This window comes from Equus asinus, chromosome 4 (genome assembly GCF_041296235.1).
Source record: "Equus asinus isolate D_3611 breed Donkey chromosome 4, EquAss-T2T_v2, whole genome shotgun sequence".
Lineage (NCBI taxonomy): Eukaryota > Metazoa > Chordata > Mammalia > Perissodactyla > Equidae > Equus > Equus asinus.
The window spans coordinates 64,749,774-64,762,750 of NC_091793.1; the positions used below are offsets into that span (position 1 = coordinate 64,749,774).

A 12,977-nucleotide genomic window follows, 5' to 3' on the forward strand; every position below is an offset into this window, starting at 1 on the left:
AGATAGATGTTTCTTGTTTAAATAAAAATAAAATAAATTAGAAACCTGAAGCTCAGAGAGGCTAAATGATTTAGGCTCCACAGTTAATAAGTGACAATTCCAGGATTTGATCATCCCATTACATAATAAAATATCACTTACAGATAAATTACATTTTACATCCAGAAAATGAGGCTGCTGCCAGTGAAAGTAGCTACAATTGTGTGTGTTCTAAGTGTGTTACATGTATTAGTTCATGATATTTTCACTAAAAACCTACAAGTCAGATTTGCAAAGGAGATAGAACATTTCCCTGTATGGCCATATTTGGACTCTAGCGAGTTCTGCATTTTCCTTTGGTAAAGCTGCCTCCTGAGGAAGAGGACCATTTCACCCCACAGAGTCAAGGGGGCCAGTTCTGATTCCTTATAGTCTGTAGAACCTCCTAAATGCCTTCAGCAATTTGGCCATATCTATCAAAATAGAAAAGTGGATAATTACACAATTCTAAAATAGGATTCTATTCAATAGAAATAATAATTTTAAAAGTAGAAAAAAGTATAAATCAAGACCAAAAATACACATTGCAGCATTTTTTATAATAGTAAAAAATCCTTTAGAAATAAAATGTTTGTCATAAAGGAATAATAAAATAAGCTATGATATAATTATATTATAGAACACTTTGCAGCTGTTGAAATGGACACAATGGATTCATTTTTGTGCTTATTTAAGGATGCCAGGTAAAAGATCTCCAAGCTTATTTTATGTGGAAAGAGCAGGTTGCACAATATTTTTAATATGATCTCACATTTAGTAAAAAATGAATGAACAGGGGTCGGCTCCATAGCTGAGTGGTTAGGTTCACATGCTCCTCTGCGCCAGCCCAGGGTTTGGATCCTGGGTGCGGACATGGCACAGCTCGTCAGGCCACGTTGAGGCGGTGTCCCACATCCCACAACTAGAAGGACCTGCAACTAAGACATACAACTGTGTACAGAGGGGGTTTGGGGAGATAAAGCAGAAAAAAAAAAAAAAAAGATTGGCAACAGTTGTTAGCCCAGGTGCCAATCTTTAAAAAATAAAAAAATAAGTAAAAGATAAAATGAATGAACATATCTTAATAAATATGATATATGCATAGAAAGTATGCATATGTATGTAGTATATGTGTATATCTGTAGTATACGTATGGAGAAGTACCCTACATACCCAACTATTATCTCTAGAAGCAAGATTTTATATATGGGGTAGAGGTAAGAGAATTCCAAGTGATGGTGATGGAGGAGCTTTTATTTTTTTATTTAAATATTTATTTATATTTATTTAATATTTCTGAAATATTTAAAATTTTTACCATAAAGATAAAGTAGAACATATTTCTTCTGTAATAAAAACTCCCAAAAGTTAAAAAATCAAGAAAAATAATTCCTTTATGCATTATTAAATATAGACACATAAATTGGGTGGGTCAGAACTGACCATTGTAAGTGAATTTGCAGAGCAGACAAAAGAGCAGCTCATCCAAGTATTTTGGATCTTAGTAAGAGCTACTGTTTAGGTGATTAACGCCATACACATAGTGATTAACAGGCGAATAGAAGCCAAATCTCAATGCATTTTTAAATAGAATTATAGTATTTTGATATACAATAATAGTCCAAATCAAAATACTGTATACAATACATTATACAAATGTAAACTCTTAATCTTGACATTGACTTTTGAGTTCTATCTATTTTTGATACTCATCATTTTGCAATTACTCAAATAATGCAACTTCACAGACAATTTAGAGATAATATATCTGCATAACTTGACGGATATCTGATGTAATAGAAGCCTCAGTCTACATCTTTAATTATTTCCTACAAGCATAAGACAGAATGTTTTACAGGTATGTTTTGTTTTCCAGAACTATAGGTCTTAAATTGCTTAGATTAGAGATTTTCCCAAGAGATAATAGGAGAAGGGCATCATTGTATAAAAAATAAATAAACCTCCTTAATGCTACTCTTGGCAAAATATCAACTATTTTATTCTGTCTAGAATTCCACAATTCTGTAATGATGTGGTACATCAGTCTTGAATTTTCAACCTCTAGTTGTAAGCTCTTTTTCCCCATTTTTGTATTGTCCCTTCTTCTCTTAAGTATATGATGCCTTCTATTCTCTCCACTGGATATACCACAAAACATTGTCTAAAAACAATCTGAAACCTAGTCATGGGATCCTTAGTGTAAACAAGCCAGTACAGTTGCCCCAGCATACATACTTTAAGTGAAAATTTAATGGATAAAGTGGCAGACTATAATTAGCAAGTAGAGGGCATATTTGTTTAGCAAGAGAGAATGGGGAGAAAGGAAAAAAAATTAGTTATTATTTCATTCATTCATTAATTCATTCAGGAGTTAATACATAAAGGATCTACCACATGCCAAGCATACTTCTCTCCCACACAAAGTGCTGGCCCTGATTACATGGCTAGATGCATGTAGGAATTCAGGGACTGACTGAGTAAAAACCCAGATAAACCATTCATAATCTCTGCCTACTTGGGGCAAAGCCCTTCAAAAATTCAATAAGCAGTGAAATAGCTCATAAACAGGTTCACAAATAATACAATTCAACCAGCAGAGGTTGTACAATATTATTTTTTTAATAAGAGATAGAGTCTTAGTGTGTTCTGAGGCGACACTTGCCTTTCTCTCAGGATTCAGGATTCTAGCCCTGTTTTAGGATCCCGCCATATATGAAGCACTCTTACTGCACCAAGTCTGAGAATCTCAGAGGTGGAGGTTTTGAAGAAATCAAAGAAGGTCTGAGAGATCAAAGAATAACCTATATGAGGAAACAGCAAAACCCTAAACCCCTTGAATGTATCTAGCATCATCCTCCTAAAGGCAATTGTCTCATTAAATCTCATGGGAAAGGAATGAAAGGTCTTTGTGAAGACAAGGTCCTCAGACTGGATTAGACATGAATTTACTAAAGAGAAAAGTTGAAGGCAAACATACAAAAAAATAACTTTGGAGCATAGTGATCACTTCAAACTTCTTTTTGATAGCCAGGATAAAATCAATCTGCAGCAAAAAGTTTGGGTTAAACTTTGGATAAATATTTCCTATGACATTATAAAAGATGGGTAATAGCTAAGAGTGAAGTAAATATCAGTTAATCCCAGAATAACCATGACCTGACTGACCACAAGAGAGAGAGGTAAAAATACGTCCAACAGAAGTCATTTACCCATGGTTCATTCATGGATTCAGCACCACTTATTAAATAATTTCTTTGTGGCAGAGAAGTGGAATCAAGGGCTAAAGAGTGGTTTGAAACTCCAGGATTCCATCTACTTAAAAAAAAAATCCCCTAAAAATATCCGGTTCTTTAAGAAAAAGAACAGTAGTTTCCCTTTCTGGATGATCAGATGACCGGAATTTAAACCTTACACCATTTTTGCTTCTTATTTTGTGCAATGTAGCTTTATACAGGGTGCATTAAGGGCAAGAGGCAAAGAACAGAGTTACCAAAAATCAAATAAAAATGTCTGCTCTTTCTTATGAAAAAATAGAAGAATGTTCTGCTGTTAAGCAAGAGGGCTACACTTTAGTTCTCCTGGTTGTTTGGAGGAGAAAATTCCTCATTCAGGCCAAGGGCCATCACCAAGAGGCACACTGTGAGCAATTCCCCTCCCTTCTCCAACTTGCGGCCCCTACCATCCTCTGTATCCTTCTACCCTCTACGTGAATGACTGTTTTTCCACCTCCCACACAGCCCGCCACTCTCTTGTGCTATCTGCAGGGGCTGTAGGCTGGAGCTGTCACCAGAATTTTCTTTCTTCCTTTCAGCAGTCCAACAGTCTAAAGTAGCTGGGTCAGAAAACTCCTGGTTGGGAGGATTTCTACAGGATGAATCATTAAACTGAAGAGAAGTTCCTTTGCAAACAATCATTAGCTATGAAATTGTTATTCAATACAAGATTCTTCATTTCTTTTTTGTTCTTCCTGTTCAGTTCTTTCGGTGAGATGGATTCTCCTAAGTAGTCAGCTCACAGTACACCTGATTCAAATGTCTTGTCGTGGCTTCCCTTTAGTCTAAGAAGGAGCTGTGCTTTCGGTGTTCATTGAGATACTTCATTTTTCTCTCCACCCACCTCAGTATTTTGAGATGCCTCACTTTTACCCACTCCCAAAACATACACTAATTTTCTTCATTTACTTGGATCTCACTGAAATATATGACAGCAAGTTATTCAGATACAGAGATTTATTAAGACAGAATAAAGTATTATTAATTAGCAGAAGCTTGAAAGATGGTTCAGTTTGCCTGAACAGCCTGACTTAGCAGAAAGAAACAAATATACTGCTATGATGTGATTCGAGAGGCCCTGGGAGAGGACTCTCTGGCATCCTCATTGGCTGCCATGACTCGAAATCCCAATGTAGCAGTTCCTTTGATATAGTCAGCAACAGCATCCTTGGATTCAGCTATAATCCCAACTCTGCTCCCTTAGTCAGCTGACCATAACCAGTCACTTATCATCTCAGAGCCTCCATTTCCTTTTGTAGGAAAGGAGATAGTAAAACCAACGTCAAGGGTTGTTGGGACGATGATATGAGATATAATATATAAAATACTAAGAACACTTCAGTATAAGATAGGTAACATTTTCAAGCGACAATATTATCTAGGAGTTGTAATATATTAAACTGCTATCCACAAGATGGTATACCAGCCCCAATAAGTTTTCTGATTAACTTTACCCATGAGCAGAAACTTGAGAGAATTTTACAAGGTAAAGATATTTGAGGTTTCTTAGAAACACCCAGAACACCAGTGATACTAGAAGCGCCATGCAGTCTGAAACCAAAATTTGAAATGTGTGGAAAGCCAAAACCAAAGAGGGGATGACTTAAATTCAGTCAAAACAAAAGTGGGTCTAAAAGTGTTCTGTGCACGTTTTCATAATCAATACAGTGAAAAACAATCATTTGCCCTGAAAAACAAAGGAAAAGTAGATGTAATGGACATGGGAACTTAAAATTAAACTATTTTTACAAAAGTAACTTAGTGTAGGAGAGTAAGAGAGATTCTGACCTCAGAAGGGACAGCTTGAAGAGTTCCTCTGAGCACAGCGTAGACGGTAAAGTTAAGTCAAGATATGAGGGGTTCAAACTTTAGTGTACTAATGAGTAGGTCAAAGGAGGGAGAGGCTGAAGTCTGAGTAGAAGAGATGATCAGTGAAAGTCCTTGGAAAGAGGATGTAGAGGCACTTCAACATGATGGTCTCATTTTCCACATTTAAGTGATGTGATGCCATTCTCCATCACGGCCCTTCTGTGTTCAGTAAATTAAGCCCTGGTCATTCGTTCTCTGGGGAGCAAGGCGCTGAAGCAGTGCTGAGAGGGCAACAGCTACACCATAGGAAGTGCAACAGTGAGCAAAGGTCGAGAATTCAGACAAAAAGGGAGTGAGAGTAGAAGGTAATGAGGAGAAACACTCCTCGTCTCAATGGATCTTTATATTCTGCCTCCCTCTATATTAGCTTATCTGATTATTCACAAGGAAATTAAGGTGTTTCCATTCAAGTCTATAAAATCTATAAATTTCAAATTTCATACACAGTGACAGGAAATTAATGAATCCAAAAAAAGAGTGAATCTAAACTGCTGGTTGCACAAGACTTTAAATATGTTTCCCTGGCAATACAACCACTTAGTCCTTCCACACGTATTTCTCAAGCTTGTAGATGTCATTTTTTTTTTTAAAGATTTTATTTTTTCCTTTTTCTCTCCAAAGGCCCCCGGTACATAGTTGTGTATTCTTCGTTGTGGGTTCTTCTAGTTGTGGCACGTGGGACGCCGCCTCAGCGTGGTCTGACAAGCAGTGCCATGTCCGCGCCCAGGACTCGAACCAACGAAACACTGGGCCGCCTGCAGCGGAGCGTGCGAACTTAACCACTAGGCCACGGGGCCAGCCCCTGTAGATGCCATTTTGTCATCACCTTTCCTCCTCATAGATCTTCTGAATTCATCTCTTCAGCTCACTACCACCAAGTTCCTACTGTACAAGAAGTAGTTCTTAATGGATATAATGTTAAGAGACACGGTCTCCATCTGGGACACGAGGTATATTTGATTTGCTGGCATCCATAATGCTGTGATAGAAGTCACTGCAGGGTAAAGTGGGGACCCACAGAATGGAGAAGTCTATCCCACCTCTAGTCAACTTCACCTGATTTTACCCAGGTGATGATTTTAAGGCTGGGAGGAAGCACTCAAGTAACTTGCCTTGGAGCCCAAGCAATCCCACAGCATCTGAAGAGGTGGCCCATCTACTAGGACTTGAAGGAGCCAAATGTTTGATCCTTTCTTCACTGAACTGAGGATGTGACTCAACCTTAAATTTCATTGGAAGCAATGAAATTTAAGGCATTCAGCATTCAACATTTAGCAATCCTTGCTGTTAGGAATCTGAGCAGGGAAGGAAAAATACTTAGAAATTTCAGCTGGGTTGAGAGCAGCTTGATATAGGAATTCTTAAATATAATTGAGCAGCATTTGATGAAGCAGGTAAAATTACAAAAGTCAAAACTAAATTTGTTTTAAATTCAGTCAAAACAAAAATGGGTTTAGAAATGTCCTGGTCACCTTTTCATAATCAATACAGTGAAAAACAAGCATTTTCCCTGAAAGAAAAAGGAAAAGTAGATGTAATGGACATGGGAAGTTAAAACTAAACTATTTTTACAAAAGTAACTTGGTGTAGGAGAGTAAGAGAGATTCTGACCTCAGATATAGCTGAATTCAAATTCGGGATCTGTCACTTAGTAGATGTGTGTGACCTTGGGAGAATGATTTAACTTCTTTGTAATCTACATTCCTCAACTTTAAGATGTAAAAATGAGAAAATTATACAGAATTAATAGATTGTTGTGAGGATTAAATAGATATTCAATAAATATAAATTTTCTTTGCTATATTTTTACTAGCTACAAAAGCGTGGGCAGGTGACTGAAACATCAGTGCGGAAATGGGACAATAAAGAAACAGTCTGTATAATTACACATCTCTATCTCCCATACTATCTCTCCCAAAATTTATACTCCACACATTATAGAAACACTGACTAAATTGCAAAGCTGAACATTACATTTCATCCCTTTGTTTAAAGTGGAATGTTCAGAATATAAGGAGGTGATGATGTGACAACATGCTTTATGTTACAAACCTCAGCAACAGCCCTAAAAGTACTGGAATTGGCTATTTTCGAAGTTAAAAACAAGCACAGTCATTAGGGATTCCTAGTTCATATTGAATTTCTCATCCACGTTCTACTCTCTTGAGGGAAATTTTATGCGTCAATTAAGGTGCTTCCTCCACAACTGCAGAAAGATCATGATTCTCATTACCATTCATCCTTGTCAGCATCACAATTGCAAAAGTGTTGAATGTCTAGGCAACTCTCGTCCAGGCCACAGTCACACTGCTGAACTCCAGGAGGAACACCTCCCCAGTAAGGGTGTCTTTCATTGGACCGCCCAATCCACCAGGTAAACGGTGTTCCATCTGAAAGATAAGACATTTCACAAGTCACAGCAAGCCTGAATTAGAACAGAGAATGTCACAGAAACTGACATGAAGATGTCTTAAAGAATATATATTATATATATTTTCCCTTCCTCTCCTCTCCTCGCTTCCCTTTTCTCTTTTCTTTCTCTCCTTCTTTTCTTTCTTTGCCTTTCTCTCTGTTTTTATAAATATCTGTATATCTATACATATATGTATCTATAGATATACGTATTTATACACATATATCCATACATATATATCTATGTCTATACATATGCACATGTAAACAACACTTTCGTGGAAAGTATTTATATAGCAGGATACTGATTAATCTCAATGTTCAGAGGCAGGGTCACAAACTGAAATGCTTACCAAATCAGGCAGGTATCACAATTGAGAAAATTGGGCCAGATTTTAGACCAAATAAATTTGATAGATAAAAGATTAATTTCCTTTTAAAACTACCAAACAACAAACAACAGGATGAGGGCCAAGATAAGCTGGGCCTTAGTCCTCAGTTTCTGGTAGACTATAAGGAGGAGTGGACACTAAGGTGAAAGGGAGAGTGTTGGTCTAGAGAAGAGGGTTGTCTTGTCCTACTCCCATTGATTTCCATCATGACAAAGATGAGCCCCAGGGCTACCATATCTTCTGAACTTTTTTTAAGAGAAGTCATAAGTTTCAAATTCAAAGATTTGGAGGAAAAAAATAACACTGTGAAGGTCAGTACTGTTTGGGCCAAAGTCGTCCTTCTGAAGGTCGTACTTAACTCATACAAAGCTGGTTTGCAACCTCCAATTTCTGATTTATATATTTGACAGAAAGCTGTTTTTGAGTCTTGTCCATGTCAGTTTCTTTCTTTGCAAAGTTTAGTTTAGTAAAATCTGTTGGAGTTTTCTTTCGTGATTGGGAATATTTCAGTAAATTAGAACCTTTCAAAAAATGAGAATGTATCCAAAACAACAGATATATGTAGAGAGGGAGGTGTTACATGTCATTCAGCTGATTGGGGTTAGGCCTAGGTTCCCTTTAGAAATTCCTGTTTTGTTTCTGTTTGGCCTATGACACTTAATATGTGGTTATTTTTAAAAAAACACATTTAAATATTTATTGGGGACCATTGTTTATGATTTACCATTTTAAAGTAGAATAATAATATTTGTTTGAGGATGAGACTAGGTTGGAAATTTGCCTAGTCAAGATTTAGTTTTGCATGGAACTCTTGATTTGTAAACATATAATTTACAAATTATCCATGCATACAAATAGCAACAATTTTTTCTGAATTGCTTTTGCTGCTGCAGTCTTCATGGAAGTCACTGAGGCAAGTAGAAAGGAAAAAGACAATTTGGAGCTTCCAAGAATCTGTAGGCCATGAAAAGAAGTTAAGGAGGATACTATGAAAAGCAGAAGTATCTTAGCAGGTGCTGATTCAGGGGGAAGACAGCCTGACGGACTATAGTCACCCCCAAATATCACTCTTCACTCTGCCTAAAATGTTTTAGGCTACTTTATTATCTTCTAAGATAGAATTCCAGTTAGAAATGTCTGTTAGCCAGTGTCTTCTTTTTAAAGAATGATTCCAAATGGCATAAATCCATTTTCCCTAGTTTCAAAAATCTATAAATCACTGTAACCTAGTTCAAATAAATTGTTTTCCTTCTAAATCCTAGCTCAGATAAGTCATACTCAAGTGGCCTAGAGGATTGCTGGGTTTATTTAGAGCATAAAACACTTTCAGGACTTGGGCAAGAATAGGTTGATCATCCCAGTGTCTGAGTCCAGGCAGCAAATGAGTGAAACACTGTATTTGAATGTTTGCCAATGTTGGCTTTGGGTCCAAGAAATCTCTTTACCTCTCCCTCCCTCTGGCACTGACCAGGTCTCTCCTTCCCTAATCTAAAATATAGAACACATAGTAAAATTCAACCTCTTCATGGATTATTTTTGTTTATAAGCTAAGCCAAGGTTGTGGCCATGTTAATAGCATCATTATCAATGGTATGAGTTCTGAACAAACAATCTGTGCAGAGCTTAGGGTGCATATGTTGCCATATAGTAGTTTCACCAGTTCTTACTTGGTCTCTTAAGCCCCTAGAACCTCCATTAGCAGCCCAAGGCTTTGTTTGCTTTTGAACCCATCAGTGTCTTGTACCACTGAGACTTGCAGTTCCCTCTTCATATCTGGCAATTAGTATAAAGGTTTCAATTTGTTTTAACTGACTGACTGTCAAGGGACAAGGAGAAAAGAGGACAAAGAGAGGAAACACACACACACACACACATATGAAAGCAGGAGGGTTATTGCTAAATTTTCCTCTCAGATCTCCCATCTTTGTGTTTGCTCTCCTGTGGAGTACTAGATAGAGCACAACAAAGGAGGAAACTGAGGACCCAAAAGGGTGACAGATTTGCTCTAATTCCTGACTCTAATGAGGTATCAGGGAGAGAATCTACACCCTAGCTGCAAATTTTGGCCATTGGAGAAATTGGACTTCCTTCTGACAGAAAATTCTCTCAAAAATGAAACAACAAAGCATAATTATAAATGTTTTTTTAAATATATGCATTCAACAAATATTTACTGAGCATCTATAATATTACAGGCACCATTCTAGGCACTTGGGATAAGTCACTTAAATAAAAACAAATAAACAAAAAATGCCCCCCAAAGCATGCATTGCAATTATAGGAAATAGACAATAATAATAATTAAACGATTTAGTATTTAGAAAGGGCTAAGAGGTATGGAAACCACATAGCAGGATGAGGGTTCCAGTTGCTGCCAAGAGGGGCATGTTGCAATCCTACATAGAATGATCAGAGTAGAACTTGATGAAGCAATAAACTCTGGGAAAAACTTGAGGGCAGGAAGCAAGTTGCACGTGGCTGGCTACTTGGAGAAGAGCATAGCAGGCAAAGGAAATGGTAGACGTGAAGTTCTAAGAGTAAGAAAGGGCCTTTCTTCAGATCTATCTCCAGGTTCTTAAACTGTGATTTTCAAAATTTTGAGAAAGCTCTAGTAGGAATGTTTAACAGAAAAGGAGGGAGCAGAAAACAGGCAAAATAGAACTCATATTAATCAGATTCTTGGTTGGAATGTAAGAATTCTCTCTGATAGTTCCAAGCCAAAAGGTATTTCTTAGGAAGTTACCAGGTTGCCACAGAATCATGATCACAGAAGAAATGGGCTTTAGGCTAATGGGCCGACCATGTTGCAGAATTGGCTTGATGAAACCCTGCCCGGCTCACTGCCCCTGAATGTCAACTGTTAGGAGATCCACTCAGCTGAAGCTGATATGCCACCAGCATCACAGCCACTTCTCTCTAAGGGTCTCAGGCCAGCAGGCCCTGTTGCCCCAAAGAGAGGTGTTCCTATGGCCCCTGCACCCGCAGAATAGCAGCTCCACGCAGAGCCTGCTTCCCTGCTGCTCACCTCCCAGTCAGAGCATCACACAGGTGGTCTGATTGAGGAAGCACAAGTCCCTCACCTGTGTCCCCGCTAAGAGGAGATTGGGGATTTGAACTCTGACTTCGCTGCAGAGGCAAGATCCAAGATCCACAGTGTGAATTTTCACCAACACAGAAATGCTACTCAGAAGATGATAGGAGGCATGAACAAGACAAATATCCATCATAGAGCTAAAAAGACGCTTACTGTCACTTAATGAATCAGTACTTTAAACTTCTTAAGTCTCGATTTCTTGTATAAAATGGGGTTATTAATCCAAATATTTACCTCTTTTGAGGTGCTTCTGATAAACCAAGGATTCTGAGATGTGCATATGTGTGTTGGGTGTGGGAGAGACAACAAGTTTCCTTTGATAACCAGGTGATCACACAGAGCAGAATGGGGAAAGGTACCTGCAACCTGGGCCTGTCCACCGTGAAAGGAACACCCATACCCTGCTTTATGCTTCTGGGGCCAAGGCTTTGGGGTTGTAGAGGCTTGCCCCTTGGCAAGGACGCAGGGTTTTCATGCACGGCTCCAGCAGCAGTACATACCACAAGGACTTCCACAAGAGAACCAAGGAGAAGAAGGTAGAGGAACTGGGTCCTCCTGGGAGACCCCACCAGGAGCTCAGCAGTAGCCACTGACGCCTCGGGGAGGTGGTGAGGTCCTCAGTATGCAAGATATAAAACAGATGACTAAGGAATTGCATTAACTTGCATTACTTCCATGCATTTGGAATTATTATTGTTACATGACCTCATGTATACAAAAAACTCTGGGAAAAAATCAGCTTACATATACGCTAAAAAAAAAAGTCCTGTAAGAAAGTATATGGCAGTAAGTGGCCACAGAAGGTGATCACTGTCCTTTGTTAACACTAGGTAGACTATCGCGAGACAGGCATCAATCATACTTGCCATGCAGGAGGCTTAAAAAAGTGACAATAGAAAACTATTGATATGAGCATGTCCTAGGTTACAGCAGATTCTAAAGTGCTCTGCATGTGTGAACCCATTTAATCATCACAACAACCCTATGAGGTATGTGTTATTATTATCCTCCACTTTACAGATAAAGAGACTGAGACAGAGAGGGATTAAACACCTGCCTGGAGGCCATACGACTAGAAAGTCCGGAGTCAGGATCTGAATCCAAGCATTCTTGCCCAAGAGTCTGTGGGTTACCCGCTGTGTTTTGTCACTGTGCTCTGATATGTGGGATAATAATTCATTGTTGAAAACTTAAGGCCTTTCAGCACAATATGTATGGGCGGTTTAAGTGATAAGAGAGAACTAAAAAAACTATCAGTGATAGATAAATTCTTACATTCACTAAAATAAAGACGTGATCAATAAACATCTCTAATCTCTCATACATTTACACACAATAATAATGGTGCAATAGAATCTAATGTTAGTACTGCTTGCTGGAGTCTTCCCAGGCTTTCCCCACCCTAAGTTTCAAGGAAATAATGGCAAGTGTGTTTGGCTTTGTTGCTGACAACACGCAAACTGAGAGGCACAGTTTATACCTGGACTTCCTTTCAAACGTTCATTGCCTGTCTGAGTTTTTATTCACAGATTTTTATGTTCTTTTCCTAGGACCTGAATTGCTCTCCAAGTTTGAAAATGGCCTTGATATTTAACAAACAAGTTAAAACGGAAAATTGTGCAGGACTATCATTTAACCCAGTTGGCATAGCGGACTAGGCATGAGTATGTGGCCTTAAGTTTGTCCATAATAACTCCTCATCAGATAACTTCCCTGAGCTCATTTCAACACAGTGAGCCTCTCTGCTTCTTAATCAGAACAGGGTGAATTCCAAAGACTTTGCCCCCTTTCTGCAGATCCTGGCTCCACTGTAGAAACTTTTGGTCATGCTTGATCTTCCATTTAGATTGCCAGCCCACAGTTTCCTATTTTTCTAATTATCTTCAAGAAGATAATGCAACATAAATTCGGAAAAGAATT

At 38.3% G+C, this 12,977-nt stretch overlaps 1 protein-coding gene across 2 annotated transcripts in view; it reads right to left on the reverse strand.

Annotated features, from left to right (window-relative positions):
- Window positions 1-12,977, reverse strand: part of CNTNAP5 (contactin associated protein family member 5) — a 767,582-nt gene that overhangs the window by 139,235 nt on the left and 615,370 nt on the right. For both annotated transcript variants that reach the window (XM_044769171.2, XM_070507397.1), the window contains exon 14: window positions 7,393-7,549. In XM_044769171.2, the coding sequence (XP_044625106.1) occupies window positions 7,393-7,549 (157 nt within the window). The remainder of the gene's footprint in view (window positions 1-7,392; window positions 7,550-12,977) is intronic.